A 22,732-nucleotide genomic window follows, 5' to 3' on the forward strand; every position below is an offset into this window, starting at 1 on the left:
GGCATTTTCATTTCCCAGGGTAACATTCTTTCCATACTAATTCTTTCCTTAGGGTTTATAATGTTGTTCTAATTAAGACAGATTCTGCTTTGTTTTTAAACATAAAACATAGCCAGAGATGGGTGGGCCAAAAAGGGTATCAACCAATCAAAAAGCATTTGTCAGTTGTCTAAGGCACAGTGATAGGCCCCGAGGATTCAAAGATAAAATCCTGAAAGAACTGCTGGGAGGTAATTTATTCTTTTCTGGTCTTCAAATATTGAGTTGTCACATGGAGTATGAATTAAACATATTCTGTACAATTTCAGAGGGCAGAACTAGGACCAATGGAATGCAAAAAAGAGTTTAGCCTTACTCTAAAATGGGAGTCCAGAGGTCATGAATATTCATCATTGGAAATCAGTAATCCACTATTGGACCAGGATATCATAAATGGGATTCATATTCTAGTTACTATTTAGATATGTCAGGATTCCTTTCAGCTCCAAAGTTCTATGGTCCAATCTATATAGCATGGAAGTGGAAAAAATGCCCGGACTCAAATTCTAGTGTTACTCTGGGTAACTAAGGGACAAATTACTTAATTTCTGTGCCTCAACTAAGTGAGTCAGACTAAATGGCTGGTCTTATTTTCCAGCTCTAAATCCTGCTTCTTTGTTCTGAAGAAAAACATTGATAGGATTCTATTTTATTCAGGCAATCTCTGCTTATCCAAGCTTAAGACTTTTAATTTTAAAATCTTGAATCAATTTCTAGTTTCATAAATAACCCTTTCAACTTTATTCAGTCCGTATGAAAAAAAAAAAGTTAATGAAAGTAACAAAGCAGGAGAGACTGCTTAGTATTATGTCATATTAGAGCACCAATTTAAGACGATTTCTTAAACTTATCTTTCCATCTCTGCTTGCCCACTTCCCTGATATTCTTGGTACAGTATTCAGCTACATTGAAAAATATTTTATTTTTGGTCACTACAGAAAACTATTGCCAGAATAGTACAAAAAAATGCTTTTTTTTTTTTTTTGGGGGGGGGGGGGGGGAAGAGGTATTTCCCAAACCAACAAACACACAAAGCTGATTTAAAGGCAACACAGAGGATTTACAAGATGTTTAGTGATAATTTGGGTGTTAAGATCATAGTACCTGGAGCTCTATTGTTTAACTTGGGAGTTTTAAAAATGTCACTATCAACTAACTTTACCTGGGCTTTCAAAGTAGCAAGTAAAATGACGAGTCATTTTATGTAAATATGAGATAAAGCTTATATTTACAAGGGTTTTAACTTGTTTTGAAATGTTACAGCTGTTAGATGTATGCCAGTAACTAACATTTTTAAAAGCAGATTTTACATGGAGTTGGTTTGGTCTCTACTGGCCTTGAAAACAAGAGCAGGTATTTTCTGTGTACAAAAACACTGCTAAGTGCTGAGCTTACAAATAGAAAAGTAAAAGTTTCTGCTCTCAAGCTCACATTCTAATGAGAAAGGACATTAGTTAGGTTGTAACTACAAGTCGGAAGGAAAGGACTCAGATTGCTCAGGTGCAGCAACAAAGATTTTCAAATGTTTCTTTTAAATGCCATTTTCCACTAAAAATCATTTGAGTTTCTGATTTTAAACCAAATGATAGTGCCAAAGACATTGGTGACAATAACTTGCTTTCCTAGGTCTTTAGATGTGGCTGTTGCAATTCAGCAATTGCCATGCTGAATTTTCAAAGTTGTTGATCAACCCAATGGCTGTGGGCATACGCTAGATGTTTGGTCATGAGTATTGGTGTCAGGGTCTTAGACTGTCCCCACCTCACTGAGGGAAGATGGTCAGGGTTATTGTGGTAGCCTAACATGTCTGGATCCATCTCCCCCAGGGTGCTTTGCTTTAGCCCAGCCAGCTTGTTTGCCGTGTGAATGGAAATTGGTTTTCAGTTGGTGAAATTGGCCAGTCCCTCCTCTACAAGCAAACGAGATAAGTGTTGGGCCTGAAGTCATTAAGTGCCGATTTCAAATTTGGCCTCCACTATGTGATTCTAGGCTAGTCCTGTAGCTTATGCATTAGTTTCCTAGATCCAGCTTTATCACAAGTATTGTACTCAATTCTGGAAACCTCTGTGGGACATTAAAAAGGAGTTTTCAGAGAAAGTTAACCTAGGTAAAGGGTCTTGAGTCTGGACCACTGTCAGTAAAAAAATTAGCCTGCAGCAGAGAAGGTAAAGGACAGTTATTCTGTTTCCTTCTATTTAAAGAGCTGTAACACAGAGGACTTATTTTCTCAGAGGTCAGAACTCAGAGCATTGGCTGATGTTGTAAAGAGGCAAACTGAAGGTAGAACTCTCCAGAAGTGTAATAGGCTACTTTAAGTAGAGGTTTTCTTTTTTCTAGAGATCTGTGGTTATTGTAATGGATTCTTTTCATAATGGGTTAGAATAGATGTTTTTTGAGATTTCTTCCAAGTATTAAATTCTGTGATTGTGTCTCATTTGAGCCATTCATTTGCCATACCCAGAGCCCGTACGCATGTTGTTCAGCTCCAGACCCAAGACGCACTACTTGCTCATGGCAAATTGGAAAATTGCTCATGGCAGCCAAATATCAACCCAAACCTGCCTTTACATTAAAAGTCTGTCACTGAGTCTTTAGCCAACAATCACACAGTGCAAGTCTTATTTCCTTGAGCTTTGTATTTTACAGTTAAAAAGTTTCTGGTTTCATAACAGGAAACAGTATACAATTAGTACTGACCAGTTCCCCTTCCCTCCCCCAACTCACAGTTCACAATACATTGAGAAATGACTATCACAAGAATTATGTCATCTTAAACATATACAGAATACATTTTTTAATAAGTTATCTCTAAAGAATAACTAAGCAAACCACGTGCCCAGTGAGACTGGATAATTTGCTCAGACCTATGAGAAGAAACATCTATCTAGCTGAATTTGCATTTACCTATAAGTTACTACACATCACATTTAATGATTGAAACTACACAAGAGCACGGAAGCTGAGGTTCATAATAAATACTATTGTCAAAACACAACAAACTTGTACATAAATGATAAGATTTAATGAGTTTCACTGAATGATGAATCTTTAAACAGACTATGGTTGTATCTTAAGTTCTTTCTTTTTCTGTAGTCAGCCTTTTGTCAGCATAAATGAGAAATATGGTATCTATTTAAAATCCAATGGCAACTATATGTGGTTGATAAAACATTTCCAATGCAACACAACCCACGTATCGTAGCCAGCCTAATGCCACATAATTAGGGTGTCAGTTTAAATGAGACAGGTCAATTCAGATGGGTGTCACTTGACATGGTATGTACTCTTGTACTTATAGGTGAGTGGGACTTAGATGGTGGTTTGTTCTCTCTAAATCTTTCTCAGAGCATTATCTTTTTAACTCAAGGCAGAAAAATTTATCCTATGCTTGCATAAAGAGACAAGCAAATTATAGTGAGTGAAATGTTAGCAATCATTTACTTAGTTTTCTTCTAACAGCTGTCATTTCTTCCCCTCCAAAAATGAGAGCTAGTAGATTTTAAGTCAGAATGATTCATATTCCATTGTCCCTCTTGTGTTTTACCCTATAATTGCAGACAAAGCAATTTTTAACCCAATTTCTTAAGTGAAGGAAAAGTTATAAAACCACTGTGCTTATCTCTATTACTTTCCTGCTTTGTCTGCACTCTCCTGCAAGCCAAATTATCTTGCAAAGTGGTCAAGGTGACACCAATTGATCTTAACCTCAGAAGGAATGATGTGGCCTCTAATGAAAGTAAGTTTTGTTAAATGGATTTATCTTCACTTTTTATTCACGAGATGGATCCAAATGTTTATCCATTTGTTTTGCCTTTTGAAGGTGCACATCTTTCTATATACATCTGACACTGAATAAAGGAAAGAAGAAACAGTGGCTATTAGGGGCAGGTGCTATCAACACTCGGGGTTTCGGAATCATCTTCAGGCATAGGAAACAATTTTAGCATTTCTGCCTCCAGCGGATGCAAATTTCCTGTTATAATTAATGAATGCAAGGGCCCTCCCAGGTCCACAGTACACATTTGCTGTAAGGTGCCAGCAGCAATTTTCTGCTCCTCAGATCCCACCCTGGCCAGGCCCACGCAGATGGTCTCCTCGGTGATAGCTATAAAATAAGGACAAGTATTTCAAACTGAGTCAGAATCAGAATCTCCTCAATAACCCGTCTTTAATAGCTACATCAGAGGTATTTTGTGCACACCTTCCATTTATGTGTTTCTAATGTTCTCTGAACACATTTTAGTTTCTCCCTCAATAACACTAAACAAGTGCCTCTTCCTGCTCATCTGCCTCAACGCAACTGTAGCTTTCATTAACAAGCATGGAAAGGCCCACCCTCCTGCAAAACACCACTCTTTATCCCTTCTATTTATCAGAACCTCTACCCTCATTCTTTTGGAAGAATATAAATAACAAGAGCAAGGACTGATTAAGTACTTATTATAAATACTTGTGTTAAACTGACTGAATTAAGAAATTGTAATGACTAAACTTTTGATATGTTGGGTAGTTTTGTGCAATTTTTAAAAGTTTCTTTTAAAAAGTGCTTTATCATAAAGGATGCATCTGTGGGAGGGAATAAGTTGTAGAAGAAATATGGTAAATAGTGATAAGAAATAATATACACAAAACCTATTTATAAAAATTTTAAATATTAGGCAACGAATTCTCATAGGAGAGAATGGTTATAAGCTTAGGTGGCCTGAGGAAGAAAAAAAAAGGCCACTGCAGGGATAATGAGCCATACAGCAAAAGAACCCACAGTACAGCATACCCAATAAGGGGAGAGGAGGATGTATTTGGATAGAATGAATCTCAGAGAAGGAAAGGTTGCTGAATGGGGGTGAGAGTAGGAGGGCATATAATTGGCAAGAGGAAGTAGAAGTCAGCCTCCAGGTCTGATATAAGGAGGGGATACAAAAGACATATGTAGTATTAAAGAGAATGGCCATGAGAGCAACATCAGGGGAATAAATTTCCGTCAATTAAAAGCAGATAGAAAGAACAAGAAAGAGATTTATTATGAATGGCAGTTCACCCCTGCCTTAAGATCTATTCAATTTAATAAACATTTAAGTGTTTATATATATAAATATATGTGTTTAAATTGTTCATACTCACATTCCCATTTATTTATTATAAACATATATATATATATATATATATTCCCAAAAAACTTGCTTCTCAGGCAATATTCCTTAAATATAGATCTCCAACCATCTTAATTTTTCTTTAGTAATCTCTCAGTTTTATATAAATTTATCTAACTGAAGCTTGATTTGGCATAATTTCACTCCCTTAGCATATTATTTCTCTTTTTGCTCTTAAATTTTCTTTCTTTTCTTAAAAAAAAAAAATCATCTTTTTACTTTTTCAAAATATATGCTAGTTTTCAACATTCACCTTTGAAAAACCTTGTGTTCCAAATTTTTTTCCCTCCCTTTCTCCGACCCCCCCTTCCGTAGAAAACAAGTAATCCAATATAGGTTTAACATATGCAGTTCTTCTAAATATATTTCCACCTTTCTCAGGCTATGCAAGAAAAATTAGACCAAAAAGGAAAAAGACAAGAAACAAAAAACAAAAAACAAAACAAGCTGTGACCCAATTTCAGTTTCCATAATCCTGTCTCCAGAAGTGGATGGCTCTTTCCTTCACAACTATTGGAATTGCCTTGAATCACTCACCTCATTGTTGAAAAGACCCAAGTCTATCACAGTTGATTATCACATAATCTTATTATTATTCTATACAATGTTCTCTTGATCTGCTCATTTCACTTAAGCATCAGTTCTCTCCAGGTCCTTCTAAAGTTAACCTGTTTATTATTTTTTATAGAACAATAATACTCCACAACATTTATTTACTACAACTTATTTAGCTATTCCCCAACTCATGGACATTCAGTTTCCAGTTCCTTGCCACTACAAAAAGGGCTGCCACAAACATTTTTGCACATGTGGGTGGTTTGTTTTTTATGATCTCCTGGGATACAGAACCAGTAGAGGCACTGCTGAATCAAAGGCTATACATAGTTCCAAATTGCTTTCCAGACTGGTTGGATCAGTTCACAACTCCATCAACAATGTATTAGTGTCTCAGTTTTCCTTTATCCCCTCCCAACCTTTTTTCATTTCAAATTGGAACTATGCCCAAAGGGCTATCAAACTGTCCATACTCTTTGATCCAGCAGTGTTTCTACTGGGCTTATATCCCAAAGAGATCTTAAAGGAGGGAAAGGGACCCACATGTGCAAAAATGTTTTTAGCAGCCTTTTTCGTAGTGGCAGCGAACTGGAAACTGAGTGGATGCCCATCAGTTGGAGAATGACTGAATAAGTTTTGGTATATGAATGTGATGTAATATTATTGTTCTATAAGAAACGATCAGCAGGATGATTTCAGCGAGGCCTGGAGAAACTTACATGAGCTGATGCTAAGTGAGATGAGCAGAACCAAGAGATCATTGTACACAGCAACAAGAATTTACAATGATCAATTCTGATGGATGTGGCTCTTTTCAACAATGAGATGATTGAGGCCAGTTCTTTGGTCTTGTGATGAGGAGAGCCATCTATATCCAGAGAGAGGTCTGTGGGAACTGAATATGAATCACAACCTAACATTCTCACTCTTTTTGATGATGTTCACTTGCTGATTTTTCTTGTGCAACAAGAGAGTGGTACAAATATGTTTATACATGTTGGATTTAACATATATTTTAACATGTATAGTATATTTTGGATTGCTTGCCATCTAGAGGAGAGGATCAGGGGAAGGAGGGGAAAATCTGAAACACAAGGCTATGCAAAGGTCAATGTTGAAAAATTATCCGAGGATGTACTTTGAAAATAAAAAGCTTAAAAAAAAGAAAGAAAATTGCTCATATCCTCTGATCATTTATTAATTGGGGAATGGCTTGTATTCTTATAAATTTGAGTCAATTCTGTTTTAAAAATGAAGTCTATCAGAAACATTGCATTTTCTCCAGTTTTCTACTTCTCTTCTAATCTTGGCTACATTGGCTTTCTTTTGTATAAGAACTTTTAAATGTAATATAATCAAAATTATCCATTTTGCATTTCTAGTTCTTCTTTGGTCATAAATTCTTTTCTTCTCCACAGATCTGAGAAGTAAATTATCCTTTATTCTAATTTACTTAAAGGTTCACCCTTTATATAGGTGTTGATCAATACCTAGTTTCTGTCATATTATTTTCCATTTTCCCTAGCAATTTTGGCAAATAGTAAGTTCAGAGCTGGAGTCTTAGGATTATCAAACACTACATAACTATAGTCAATGAGTATCATGTCTTGTGAACCTAACCCATTCTATTGATCTACCACTAATTTTTAGCCAGTACCAGATGGTTTTGATGACTACTGCTTTATAATATAATTTTAAGTCTAGTACAGCTAGGTTACCTTCCTTTGCTTTTTTTTTTTTTTTTTTTAATTCCTTTGAAATTTTTGACCTTTTGTTCAAGATCAATTTTGTTATTTTTTTGCTAGCCCTAAAGTAATTAATATTCTTGGCAGTTTGACTGCCATGGCACTGAATAAGTAGATTAATCCAGGTAGAATTTTCATTTTTGTTATAGTAACTTGTTCTACCCATAAGCAGTTGATATTCTTCTTACCTATGAGTACTTGATAGTCTTCCAATTGTTTAAATCTAACTTTATGGAAAGTGTTTTATACTTATATTCATATAGTTCCTGGCTTTGTGTTGGCCAAAATTTATATTATTTACAGTTATTTTAAATGGGGTTTCTCTTTCTGTCTCTTGCTTTTGGATTTTGGTGATAACATAAAAATGAAGATGATTTATGTGGGTTTATTGCAGGATATAAAATAAACCCACATAAATAATCTTCATTTTTATTTTATATTTGTTTTATATCCTGCAACTTTGCTACAGTTAATTTTTTCTAGTAGTCCAGTTGATTTTCTTGTATTCCCTAAGTATATCACCATATCATGTGCAAAGAGTAATGGTTTTGTTTTCTCATTATCTGTTCTAGTTCCTTCAATTTCTTCTCTTATTGCTAGAGTTAACATTTCTAGTATAGTATTGAATAGGAATGGTGATAGGGGGCAACCTTGTTTCACCTCTGATCATACTGCATGTTTCTAGTTTATCCCCATTATATACAATGCTTGTTGCAGTCTAAATTTACTTCTTTCATGCTTCAAGGGCTTCCCCTTAGATTGAATATTCCAGGACATTTCTCTTTACCCAGTCCTTACAAATTACAAAATGTATAGATTTAATTATAATTGTTCTCAGAGTCTGTCTTTCTAGACTGAATGGTATTTGTGTAAATGACATACTTCAACAAATGACTCAACTTTCTGAAAGTAACAGTGGCTCAGGCTGACTTGAAAAATCAGATACTTCAAACATGAGACTAGTTAATTTCAGTTCAGAATTAACTGCTAAAAGTAATTAATTCAGCATGACTCACTGGTCTTTAAATTGAAAGAGATTTTAAATTTTGTTAGTTAAGGTATGAAATCATCTTCTGATTACCCTACCTTCAGTCCTAACCCAAACTAGGTATAGTAACTAGTGTGAATTAAGCAATTTATTAAATTTGAAGACTGACTTTGCATGGAGTGAACACATTATGTAAACAATGAATACTGGAAACCCCAGCACAATGTTTGCATTATGAGGAACTAGTAATGGGAATATACTTAGCATCACCAGTTACTGAAAAGTTTCTAAATTAATCCCTTTTTGTAAGGGTGTGTCAGGAAATGGTGGTCAAAGTCACTCAGCCATCTTACAACAGAGGTCACTGGGGGAAGCTCAATACCATGTTACTCCTGACACCAGGTGCTAATAACAAGAAAATAAAGCAAACATAATTTATAAGAACTATCCTCTCACACTGTTCATCCTCCAATATACTGTTTTTGGTGGAATTAGTTTGTAAGATTTGCATTAGTTTATGTATTTTAAGAATAAATTAAAAAGAAATGAAGTGACTGGAGATACCTTTTACGGGCCTCAGTTTTTTCCTCTGTAAAATGAGGGGAATAAACAAGATGATCTACAATATTATTTTCCAACTATAACATTCTAAGATTCTGTGAATACTATGAACAACCCCAAGAACTAAAGACAGAGGAACAATGACTCTAACTGAAGTAACTCTCATAAAACTGAGATTAATGAGGTCAGTGACTGGGAACTCCTGCAAGTTGAAAGCAGAGGCTGGCTGACAATCTGTCAGGGATATTGTAGAAGGGATTCAAAGTTGCATACTAGCTTAAAACCTGTGAAGTCCCTTGTCAGCCTTGAAGAGATCTAAGTAAGCACCTGGTTCCTCTCCGCGGGCTCTCTGGTTTTGAACAATCTCCAGAAGCTGCTGGGCTGCTTGGTTCACAGTCATGAATCGTGGAGGTTCATAGATCTTTCTTCCCCTACAAGTACAAACCAGATTTCACTGTTTTTAACGGTTAAACCACACAATACTTCATTAATGTAATTACTCTCCCACATCTCCCCAAGCACTACCAGGTCCACATGCTATCTTTTAGTCTTTTGCAAAACCTGCTCTGGGGACACAATGAACTGGTGAGAATTTTTCAGTGTTCTTTCTTATGCCTTTCAGTTTTATCCCTGGATCTCAAATTAAGCAGAAAATTCAAAACTACTTTCAAATAGTAGATGTAAAGAGCAAAATCATTCAAAATAAGTGCTTGGATATACCAGGCTCAGCTTTGCTAAAGATACTGAGGAACTTAACTAGGACAACATTAATTTTTATGATTATTTTAAGTCAAAATATTTTCCTCTTTCTTATTATTTTCTTCACTGGGTTAACTTAGGAGTACATTCCTAAATAAAAACAGAGGAGGTCATCTTATTTCAATGAGTAAATTAGTAGGGAAAAACTAAGACCAATGATTAGAAAATTTTTTCCTAAATAGTTTTTAACTAATGAATAATCAAGTCCATTTTTTTCTTAACCAATTTCAATGCTTATGTCCTTTTACATAAATAATGCAGAATAGAAATATGAAGATTCAAAAGACACATTCACATTTTCAAAGCAATAACTCACCTTATTAGATTTTCCAATGATCGTTCCCTTATTTGGAGATCTGTAGAAAGAGAGGGAACAAGTTTAATTATGTACTTTATTCAAATATTAAATCTCAGTTAATGGTCACTTGACTTTTAGGGTACTATAGAGTCCAATTTTGCATAATAATATGGTTAAATAATAAAGAATGCTCATCGAAGATCTTACACACTTGCAAATTTCCAACCTCTAAAGGGAAGTTGCATGTTTTGCAGGCAAACATGCAAATGAAAAGTTGTTCAAGAAATCAATCTTTCCATGAAAAATAAGTTAACATAAACAGACACACAGAAAATTCATTTTAAGTAACAATTTTTAAGAAGCTTAGAAAATGCAGGGTCAAAGTTACTGAAGTTTCAAGTTCTACTTGTACGGTATACTTAGTATACTTATCTTCACTAAGTGGAATTCAATTAAAAAATAAATTCATAAAGTTTTTCATAACAATCAAGCAACAAAGGGTTTGAAATGGCCATTATAAAGTATTTTAACACAGTAATAGTTACTCTTTACACATTCTACATGAAACTGGAATCATATTGCACTTGTACCCAGGAATCACATAGTGCTTTTACCATATTTTTAAATATAATATGCTACTTGACTTTAACCTACTTCTAGCCTTATTTAATATTGTTTCCAATTATATACTTTATACTTCAACCACACTTGACAATTAGGGGTAGTCCTTAGTAACTAAGAAAATGTACTTCTTTCCCTTTTCAAGTTCCCATTATATTTTTGTATATGCTGGATCCAGAGAGACAAATCTATTTCATTTTTCATCTCTGTATTCTCAGTGGCTTGTAATCACTCAACAAGCATTTATTAAGGGCTAGACAATTATCAGGCATTGGGGAAATACACAACAAAAACAGTCCCTACCCTCTGGGAGTTACATTTGATGAGGAAGGGCTACATTTATTATCTAAATAAACATGCACTAAGTAAATTCAAGGAAAAAAATGAAGAAAGGCAAGGAATAAGAGGGATCAGGAAGGGCTTTGGGTAGGAGTCACTTTTCGAAGGAGACAAAGAAATCTAAGAAGAGGAAGTGCATTCTAGGCATGGGTAGTGAGTGAAATAGACAGGTGAAGCTTTCTCAAGAAGTTTGAGACTAGGCCTAAGTCATGTGATCCTTATTCCCAGAGCTGGAAGATCAAGTCTTGGGCCCCAGGTTGCAGGAAGTCACATGATTCTAGGCCTAGAGGTCCCTAAAGGTCAGACTAAAGTCAGGTAAAGGAAGTGAGTGACATGACCCACAGTTAACAAACAACCTTGGTGACTACTGGTCAAGGATGGTTACTTCCTTTTAGTCTATCCAACGAAAGGGCTAAGGTTTGTTATTTAACCCCTTTCCTGTTTCTGGTTTGTTAAGTCCCTGATCATGTATTGGGAGCCGAGATGTCTCCCAGGTGTGTTTGGGCCTCTCTCTGCAGAGACTAAATAAATGTTTTTTCTTTGTACCTGAAGATGTCTCTGATTAGTTAATTTGGAAAAGGGGATCTAGCACTCATCCCACACAGTGGGACAAAGATGTTAAGTAAGAGAAAAAGGCAAATGTAGCTGGGTCAGAATGTGGGAAGAGAAGATGTTCTGATTATAGTAAGGAACTGTTTTGATTTTTTAAGTTAAAAAAAAAATTATGCTCTTCTGTAAGCTTAGGTAAATAGATAAATGACAAAAAATTCTCTTAAGCTGGTATGTTCAACAAAATATAAAACTGATGTAAATTAAAGAGTCTCCTCTCCAGAAAGCTGATCCATTAAAGAAGGAAATAGCAAAATCAGTTTAGGATCTTTGCCATGGACAGCCCCAGAATGATAAAAGAGATAACAATGGAAGAGAAGTCCCTCTGGTCAGAAGGTATCCAATATATTACTGGAGAATAGCAGAAGACAACTGCAAAGTAGTTCCAGTACTAATGAGGCAGATGGGCCAAGCCAAAAGGAAGCTCAGCTGTGCATGAATATGCCGAGAGGAAAATCTAATGCTGTAAAGATCAATATTGTAAAGGAATCTGGAACATAAGATTTATGAACTAAGGCAAGTTGGATATAGTCAAACAGGAGATAGAAAGATTATATCACCATAGCCTTAGCTTACCTAAGCCTAGAGAATAGCATAATTTTCCACTATGAAAAAAACAAACAAAAAAACTACTGTAACAAATTTTTGTCTCAAGAGGTCTTACAAATAGCTGAGGAAAGAAGGGAAACAAAAGGGAAAGGAAAAAGGAAAAGATACAGCCAACTGAATGTAGAATTCCAGAATAGCAAGGAGAGGTTTTCTCAAATGAGCAGTATAAAGAAATAGAAGGGAAAAAAATGGAAAAGATAGATCTCTTCTTCAAAGAAAATTAAAAGATATCAAGGCAAAATTTCATGCAAAAAGGGGCATGATAAAAATTATAAAGAAATTAAATGGAAAGGATTTAGGAAGAGATCAAGAAGAGGCAAGAATACACAAAATAACTATACAAAGAACATTTTAACTTATGGTTACTGAATTAGAGCCAGATATCTGGAGAATGAAATCAAGTGGGCTTTAAGAAGCACTGCTACCAGTAAAGCTAGTGGAGGTGAAGAATTGCAACCAAGTTATTTAAAACCCTAAAAGATGATGCTGTTAAGGTGCTGCACTTAATACACTAGCAAATTTGGCATAAAACTTGACAGTGGTCACTGGATTGGAAACGACCACTTTATGTCCCGATCTAAAAGAAGATTAATGCCAAAGAATGTGCACCAAACAATTGTGTTCATTTCACATGTCAGCAGGGTTGAGCTTAAAATCCTGCAAGCTAGGCTTCAACAATAAGTGAACCAAGAATTACAAGAAAACAGGCTAATTTTCAAAAAGGCAAAACAACTAGAAACCAAATTGCCATAATTTGCTGGATTATGAAAGCAAAGGAGTTCCAAAAAAGTGTCTATTTCAGCTTCACCGACTACACAAAAGCCCTTTATTAAGTGTATTACAACACAATATAGCACGGCCTCAGAGAGATAGGAGGATCAGATCATCTTACTTGTCTCTAGAGGAACCTGTATTTGAGCCAAGAAACAGTTAAAACTGAGCATGGATCCGATTGTTGTAAAATTGGAAAAGGAGTATGATAAGACTGCATATTGTCACTCTAATTAACTTAGCTTACATAGTGTATCACGCTAAACGCCAGGCTGTATGAATCAAAAGCTGGTATTAAAGTTGGGAGAAATCGCAGATCTGCATACCATACAAATCTGAAAGTGAAGTGGAACTTTAAAAAAGCCTCTTGAGAGTTAAAGAGGAGAGTATAAAAGCTGGCTTGAAGATTAACATCAAAAAAACTAAGATCTTGGCAACTGGTCCCATCACTTCCTGGCAAACAAAAACAGAAGAAATGGGAGCAATATCAGCTTTTATATTCTAAGCTTCAAAGATCACACTGCAGTTAGCAACTAAAGCCATGAAATTAAAAGATGCTTGCTCCTTGGAAAAAAAGCTATGGCAAATCTGGACAGCATACCAAAAAGCAGAGATATTAACTTATGACAAAGGTCTATATAGACCAAGCCATAATTTTTACAGTAGCAATGTATGGGGGAGTTGAAGTATAAGGAAAGCTAAGAGCCATAGAATCAATGCTCTTGAATTATGGTACTGGAGTAGACTTTTGAGAGTCCCTTGGACAGCAAGGAATTCAATCAATATTTAATGAAATTAATTTAGGCTATTCACTGGAATGACAAATATTGAAACTTAAATACTTTGGCCACATAATGAGCAGACTGCAATCCTTGGAAAAAACCCTGAGTTAGGAAATACTGAAAGCAAAAGGAAAAGGCAACAGCAGAGGATGAGATGGATAGATAGTGTCATGGAAACAAAGACCATGTGCTTGAATAGATTTCGAGAGATAAGTGGAAGACAGAAAGGTCTTGTACGCTATGGTCCATGGAGTCACTAAGAGTTGGAAACAAGAGAATAATGATGATGATCCCTCTCCACTAAACTTGTTTCCTTTTTAAAAATCACATGAGTTACCATTAAATCCTCAATTTAAGCAATACTATTTTATTTTTGTTCCTTACATAGGAACATGCACACAGACACAGACATGCAGACAACACTCCCACATACCCACCCACCCACACCCAAAGGAGTTTGTCTTTATGTATTCATTTTCCTCCTTCCATTGCGATTATCAGGGACTACAACTATACCCCATGCTCAATTCTCACATAATTTCTCATTCCTGTTCCTTCATATGTGCTTCTGAACAAAGGTAGAGAAAAATCACAAAACTGTTTTGACCAGGCCCACCACAAATTTGTGTTACACCACTTCAGCTGAGCCTCACTGTTGTTAAGTAATTTTACCATGCCTCCCTTATCAATTAATTATCTCACTGAACAGTATCTCTTCCAATTTTTCATCCTTCTTCAAAGCTCCCATGGTTCCCCTTAAACCCTACTCTGCCCCAGCTCATATTTTATAGAAAAAAATTGATGCCATTTGACCTGAGCTTCCTCTGCTCCCTTCTTTTTCATTTCATATCAGTCAGATGCCTTCTATCCCAAAGAGATCATAAAAGAGGTAAAAGGACCCACATGTGTAAAAATATTTGTAGCAAGAAATTGGAAACTGAGTGGATGCCCATCAGTTGGGGAATGGCTGAATAAGTTGTGTATATGAAGATAATGGAATATTATTGTTCTATAATAAACGATGAGCAGGCTGATTTTGGAAATGTCCAGAAAGATTTACATGAATTGACGTTTAGTGAAGTGAGCAGAACCAGGAGAACATTGTATGCCATAATAGAAAGATTGTGCTCCTCTCAGGAACACAGTGATCCAAGACAAATCTAATAGATTTGGAAGTGAAAATGCTATCCACATACAGAGAGACAACTACAGAGACTGAATGCAGATTGAATCACACTTTTTCTGCTTTTCTTTTTCATTCTCATGGTTTTTCCCTTTTGTTCTGAAAAAAATTTGGAATTCAAAAGTTTACAAAAATGAATGTTGAAGACTACCTTTACATGTAATTGGAAAAATAAAATATTACTGAGGAAGAAAAAGTGGACTTAACTTATATTTCCAAAGCTAACTTCTCTACCCATATAGGTGATCCCATTCCATCTTGCTTCCTCCAGACTTGCCCTGTTATTCCAACTTTTTCACTTATATTTTTAAATATACATCTTGTCTTAATCTCTGCTGATCTACAATCTTGTATTTCTTTTCAGATATCTCAAACTGTGTGTGTCCACTAAACATCTTAAATTTAACAAATCCAAAAACAAAGCTATCTTTCCCCCTAAACCCTTTACCCTCCCAACTTCTCAATTATTAGGCAACACCATTCACAAATTTTCAAACTAGATGTAAGCTGTATAGTCTTACTGTCCCTCACTCCTCATATCCAATCTATTGTCCAAATTTGTTGATTTCACTTTTTAAACAAAACAAACAAAAAAAGGTTAATATGCTATACTTTCATGTACATTCAGTCTCCACAGTTTTCTCTCTGGATTCATATAGCATTTTCCACCCCAAGACTACTGAATTGTCTTGAATCACCACATTACTGAAAAGAGTGAAGTCTACCAATAGTTGATCATTCACATAATCTTGCTATAACTATGTACAATGTTCTCCAGGTTCTGCTTACTTCACTCAGCATCAGTTCATCTAAGTCTTGAAGCTAACATCTTTTACCTGTCTTCTTACCTTAAATCCTTGCAATTTGGCTCTTCACCCTAATATTATGAACCTGCTTTCATAAAGATCACCTAAGACTATTCAACTGCTAAATAATTGCTGATTCCAAATTAATAAGCTCTCTGCAACATCTGACACTCTAATTCCTAGAAACTCTTCTCCATGTACTATGATGCTGTCTTCTGATTTCATTCTTCCTATTTGTCCATTCCTTTGAATTGGTTGATCCCTAATTCCTATACTTTAAGTATAGACAAAAAAGCCTGACTTTAAAAAAAGATAAAAATTCTTACCCAGTAAGCATAGCGTGTGCAAGCCATTTTGTCTGTTTGTCTTCACTCTGTCAAAGAAGCTTTCTGGTTTCCAAGTCCTTGTCCAAAAAACAATAGAAGCCACTTCTCCAAAATTATATAACTACAAAAGAAACAGAGATAGAATGACATGCAATATGCCCTATTCACTAATGAGAGAAACAGTTCCTTTAAAAGTAGAATTTATGTTATGGGACTTCTAAGTAGGGACTGTTGGAAATTTACTTTTGATAAAAGAAAGAGACACAAATATCACCTCTTATCTATATTCTCTGTCTGTCATAGCTGTCATAGAATGCAAGTTTTTTTGAGGTCCAGAGAAATTTCAATTTTGCCTTTATATTCCCCTCACTTAGCAAGTGTCTGACATAGCAGAAGCTTAATAAACTTCTACTGATTGAGTTTAGATTTTTCATGGATAACAACTAAAGAAACTTTTATTTATTAATGCTTCCAGTTAGAAAATGTCTGGTACATTCGAGTCTGAGGGTAGGAAGGATTAATTCCTTCTTTTTTCAAATTTTTAATCAGAGTATGTATGTATGTATGTATGTGTATGTATGTGTGCACACACACATGGTATGTGCAGTATTGGGGGGAGGAGAGAGGTATAACAAATTGCATGGGACTTTTGAATCAAAAGACTGAGAAGACAAATACAGATCTAGGATATTGGGCCTTAAAATATACTGTCACTATAATAAGGGCAATTCGAAAGCATTTCATTACATCCTTGCTTCTTCTTTGTCTATATCTGCAAGGAGGTCTCATGGTTGAAATTAATGTTTTGATTTGTTTCCTGTTGATCCATGTTTTCTACAAGTCTTTTGGAAAGTCATAAATCCACTGTATTATCAGAAATGTTGAGGAGGAATGAGATTGGACACATGCATAACATGAAAATTTAAAAAGGATTATAGATTGTTGGTTTTTATTTTGGACAGTTTATTTTTCCTGTTATTTTGTTAATGAGGAGGCAAAAGTATATAAACTGCAGCCTTATCAGTAATATTCTTTTGGCTGGTGCCAAGATGACCATGATGCAATCTGAATACCGAAATCTGTACTATTTAACTGGGAACCCAAAGACCTGCATTCTAACATTAGATTTACTGGTGAATTTGTATTAGCTCTGGAAAGTTACTGAGACATTACTTATCTTTAGATAATACAAACCCTATTCTCTTTAATATTTGGAACATATTCAACAAAAATCTTAGGTTATTATTTCAATATTTCAGGTCATTAAAAAAACATTCCCATTGACAAATATAATATTTAATCACTAGGACAAAGTAAGGCATTCATATTACCATCCATTTTAATAATAGCATTTGTTTTATTGTACAACAAAAGGTACAGCTTTAGAGAAGGAATGTAGAAAAAGCAGGTGGTGGGGAATAAATATTAACAAAAGAAGCAAAATTATCCATAGTACCGAAGTTATACTTTAAAAGATATGGAAAGGTATGATAAGAAGATAAGGTAGCCAAAATGTCTACAGGATACTCAGATTGTTTAAAATTATCTTGAATGCTCAATTAGGTATTCTTCAGGAACTACAGAACTAAGAATACTTCAGTTAGTAAGATTTTTGAGAATATTGGACATTATTCTTAGTTTTGGCCACTTCCTGCCTGATATGTTCCTATATTCAATACAGCAGGGATTTTTATTTTTTTTGGCATCTCTAATCAAATTTCAAAATGGCATTTTTTTCTCTGTCTAAACTTACTATGGCCATATCAGAATAAAACCTTTTTTTTTTTTTTGGGGGGGGGGATAACTAAAGATCAGGTACAATAAATTAAGTTTATGTATTACATTTTTAAAATGAGAGTTCTTAACCTTTTTTGTGTCACAAATCCCTTTGGCAATCTGGTGAAGGCTATGGACCCCTTCTCAGAATTATGATTGTTAAATGTATAAACTAAATAGGATTATAAATAAATATTTATCAAAATATTAAAAAAAAATTCATAGACCCTAAGTTAAAAACTCCTGTTTCAGACAATGAAAGTGAAGCATTCAAATATACAATATTTCTATTAAACAAAATGACTGAAAATGAAACACTTTTTCTGGGAATCAAATTTTTAAAGAAAAGCAAAGCTGATAATCCATTTATCCATAAAAAGTTACAGCATTTAAAAAAGTATACTATGAACTAATGTTACAATATACAATCAAAACATTTTATATAGAAGTACTGTTTAAGAAGAAAAGCAGTAATAGTATTCATGACCTTAGAAGTTTACATATAAATTAATGCACTCTGAAAAGGGCAGGATGTTAATGCAAGAGGATTAAATAACTCACAGGTATCTCTGAGATGGAATGGCATATAAACAATGCTCATACAGGTACAATTAATTAAAATCAACCAAATCTGATTAAAATAGGATTGTACATTGAGGAGATATATTCCTTTGTGAAATCTAAGCCTTGGAAGTCAGAGGCATTAGTCAAGAATGCATTGATAAGGATCAAAGATTTAAAAAAAAAGAACCTTTTATTATAGTGACAATATTAAATTTTAAGGCTCCTATCCATAGAGTTATGTCTTCTCAGTCTGAGATTCAAAAGTCCCATACGGTTTATTTTTTGGGGTGCAGCAAATAGCCTATACGAGATTTTTCTCTACTCTCTCACATTTACTTTCCTTATGTGGTTTAACCTCTTACCTTCCATTTAGAATCTCTTACCTTCTTCTCCTAACTAACTTAACATATACCATTTCCAGTCTCTTAAAAAAAATATGTTTAGCACTAAAACTATTTCTCCACTTGGTTATATATCTTCCAACCCTAAAAAATTATAATCTTGAGGTCAGAAACTATGAATGCTACAACAAGAGGGGTAGATCGCCCAGCATTTGCTCATGATAAACATTTATTGATTTGACAGTGTATGAATGGTGAAAAGATGATAGTTAATAAAATTATCATTCTAAAGGCTTTGAGAAGAATGGGAATTTGGGTAGCAATCAAATTTTAAAGAGATTTCCAAGCTTTTGTGTCTTATCATTCCAAGAAAAAATAATTAGCATAGTTTTGTAATAAAAAGTATCCATATTAACAATATCTGTATATATAAGCAGAAGTTGCCATCATAGACTTTGGTCAATAAGTCACACAACATGTCTAATATCAATAAAAATCCCAGTTCAGATTAGTTAAATGTCATATTAAATCAGGGAGGCAGCTTGCCAAGAAACTCACCACAAAACCATACAATCAAGAATAACTAATTTTTCTGTACCTGTACCTACTTCTGTACCTACTACTCTAGGGGTTCTTTCAAAATTGCCAACATGTGTTTCACATATTGTAGCACTAATTTTTGCTGAACAAGTTAAGAGTGTAACTATGTGTTAAAAATACACAATTACACTAAAAACTGAAGTTGTTAAGAGAGATAAAGGAGCAAAAGACTTTTCCTATAAGTTAATCAAATGAAAAATAGAGTTCATTAACTTTTGCTAACAAGACAGAGTCTGAAATATTTGATAATGTTATTTCTTTTAGGAAGGTCAATTATTTACAATTTTTTAAAATTTCTACCTACCCAGCAAAACTGAGTATAATCCTTCAGAATAAAAAGTGGTCACATTCAATGAAACAGAGAATTTTCAAGCATTTGTAATGAAAAGACCACAAATGAATGGAAAATGTGATTTTCAAATATAGGACTCTGGAGGAGTATTAGGAAGGAAGTTTATCTGTTCACATTTCTACAGGGGACGATGCTATTTGTAACTCATTAGAATGTTTCTCATTATTATGGCAGGAGCAGTATATATAGGCAGAGGGCATGGGTATATATTGAATATGAAGAGATAATATCTTTTTTTAAAAAATGATGAGATTAAGGGGTAAGAGAAGAATGTACTGGGAGTAAGGGAAAGGGAGAAGTGGAATATTGCAAACTATCTGCCATAAAAAGAGGCAAGAAAAAGCTTTTACAGTGGAGGGGAAAAAGGGGAAGAGTTGACTCAAATAAGAAATAATATACATATAGAAATCTATCTTACCCTGCAGGGAAACAGAAGAATGGGATATGGGAAGGGAGGGTGGTTGATAAAAGAGAGGACATACTTGGGGAGAGGGTGATCAGTAGCAAAATACTATAGTATATAGTATAGTATAGTGAAAGGAGAAAGAATAAATGGGGGGGAGGGCAGGGAATACAATTAGCAATAGTAATTGTAAAAAAATCTTTGAAGCAAATTTCTCTGATGGATTATTATTGTTCTCTGGGAAATAATGAGCAGGAGGCTTTCAGGGGGGAAAAAAACTACGGTAAAGTCCTTCATGAACAAAATGAAATATATTGTATACAAAGCAATAGCAATATCCTGGGATGATCAGCTGTAAATGATCTTATTATTCTCAGTAGTACAATCATCCATAATTACTCTGAAGGACTTATGAAGCAAAATCCTATCCATACCCAGAGATGATTGAATTTGAATACAGATCAAAGCACTCTTTAAAAAAAAGTTCAAAAATCTGTCTTAACATGTAATTTGAGAAAAAATTTAATATAAATTTAAAAAGCAACAAACCAAAAAACTCAAACTCTTTGATTCCTTCATCCATCAATAATTGTTGCCTTCCAATTTTACAGATAAAACATTTTGTACTTCCCTGTGATATATATCATATTCTATCTTTTATAAGTAAATGATATACATAACTGAACTCTTACATTATACACCCCTAGGAAGAAGGGCCTATGTTTGATTCCATTTAATATTCTGACATAATAAGTGTACAAAGGATATTTAAATTTCTTTCAAGATCAAAATAACATTTAATGCTTAGTATGACTGAAAGATAGGTGGGTTGGTGGCAAAAAGTGATAACTCCTAGATGTGAAGTGACAAGAGACAGAAGATAGCATATGACAACCACTACTACACCTCAATAATCATCTCCATTCGGATCTGGAGGAAGACTGTCCAGGATCTTGGACCATTGGTCCTGCATCCATACCTAGGTCCAATAATATCATCTAGAGAAGTATTCATTTTATTACTCAACATTTGTAAAATGGACATTGACTGATACTGTTGGGCAAGTAAATTCAAAAACTGTGAGAGTAGCAGCAATCCCCAAACCATCTGTTTAACTAACCAGCATAGCTGTCACACTGGGAAGCAACCCCCATGGATTATATATCCATATATAATAGTCTGGTAACTACTGGTACTGCAGTGAAGACACAGAAAACAATATTTCTACCTCCAAAATCTTTGGCACTGTCAAATGATTCAATATTAACAATTGATTCTATTTTTACCAATGGAAATTATTCTAAATAAGATCTAATATTATGTGCATTACTGTTAAACATTAAAGATCAAGGGACTTTTCCATTTGACCAGCAGCTACAACCTTTTGTGTTGTTTCCTCTCCATCACAATGGTAACTCATTTAAGAGTAGAATGGAAGGAAGGAAGAAAATAAAGAAGTAAATAAGATTAAGTACCTACCCACCACATGCCAAGCACTATGGTGGATAATTTTACAAATTTTGCTATTGCTATTATCCTCATTTTCCAATTGAAGAAACAGAGGCAGATAGGGCTTAAATAATTCACCCAGAGTCATGAATAAGACTGAATCTCAGATCTTTCTCATTCCAGGTCTGGCACTCCATTCCCTCGACTACCAAGTAGCCTCTGAGACTAGGAGTTTTCCCAGTGCTTTGCACATAGTAAGCGCTTAATAAATGCTCATTCATTCATATGTATACAGACAGATTACATTTAGGGTTAGGGTTAAGATTACATATGATTAAACAGAATCTTGGTCTCTGAAATTCTATATGTAACCCTAACCCTAACCCTAATCCTAAAGCTTTCTACTTTTCTGTTCAAGGTAATGATGGATCCTGAATAACAAACAAAGCAAATGAAAAGCTTTCTAGAACAAAAAAGGTAATACAAGAGTTCAGGAGTGGTAATATTGATTAAAAAGAAAATTACATATATTTTTCCAACGTGGAAATATATTAAACAGTGCAACATATGACAAGTCAGTCATGCAACAACAGCAACAAAAATTGAGAAATTAGTCTGTTCCCTGAAATATTACTACAATTAGCCACAAGGTAATGCAATGTAGCCAAAAACATATCGCAATTTGAATTCATGGAATTGTCTGGTTGATTTTATCATTTTAGATGTTTGAAAAATATCTTAAAATCCTCTATACAGGATAAAATACAAAACAAACAAAAAAAAACTTGGGTATTATTTCTATGTAATACAACTAAAATCAAACAAAAGCAATCAAGCAAAATCATACTGCTACTGATGAAAAGCAATCTGACTCTACATGACTACATCCTGCCATGTAATAATGGTCAATTTTTAATTAAATTTTTTAGTTTAATTAAATGAAGAGTGCCAGTAATTGGAGTAAAAGAGGGGAAACAATAAGGAAAGGCATTTTTTAAGTCATAGCCTTGAAGGAAGCAAGGGAACTAAAAAGGATCGGAAGAATTTTATTTAAAGCATAGGAGCATTCTTGAGCAAAAGCAAAGGGTAGCAGCCGGATTGCTATG

The 22,732-nt window shown here is 34.5% G+C and overlaps 1 protein-coding gene across 2 annotated transcripts in view; it reads right to left on the minus strand.

Annotated features, from left to right (window-relative positions):
- Positions 1–2,655: 2,655 nt before the first annotated feature.
- Positions 2,656–22,732, minus strand: part of DPH5 (diphthamide biosynthesis 5) — a 41,633-nt gene continuing 21,556 nt past the window's right edge. For both annotated transcript variants that reach the window (XM_031967169.1, XM_031967168.1), the window contains exons 5-8: positions 16,142–16,262; positions 10,114–10,153; positions 9,366–9,469; positions 2,656–4,144 (exon numbers count right to left, since the gene is read on the minus strand). In XM_031967169.1, coding sequence (XP_031823029.1) covers positions 3,918–4,144; positions 9,366–9,469; positions 10,114–10,153; positions 16,142–16,262 — 492 coding nt within the window. In that variant the 3' untranslated portion in view covers positions 2,656–3,917. The remainder of the gene's footprint in view (positions 4,145–9,365; positions 9,470–10,113; positions 10,154–16,141; positions 16,263–22,732) is intronic.

The sequence above is a fragment of the Sarcophilus harrisii genome, chromosome 4 (assembly GCF_902635505.1).
Source record: "Sarcophilus harrisii chromosome 4, mSarHar1.11, whole genome shotgun sequence".
Lineage (NCBI taxonomy): Eukaryota > Metazoa > Chordata > Mammalia > Dasyuromorphia > Dasyuridae > Sarcophilus > Sarcophilus harrisii.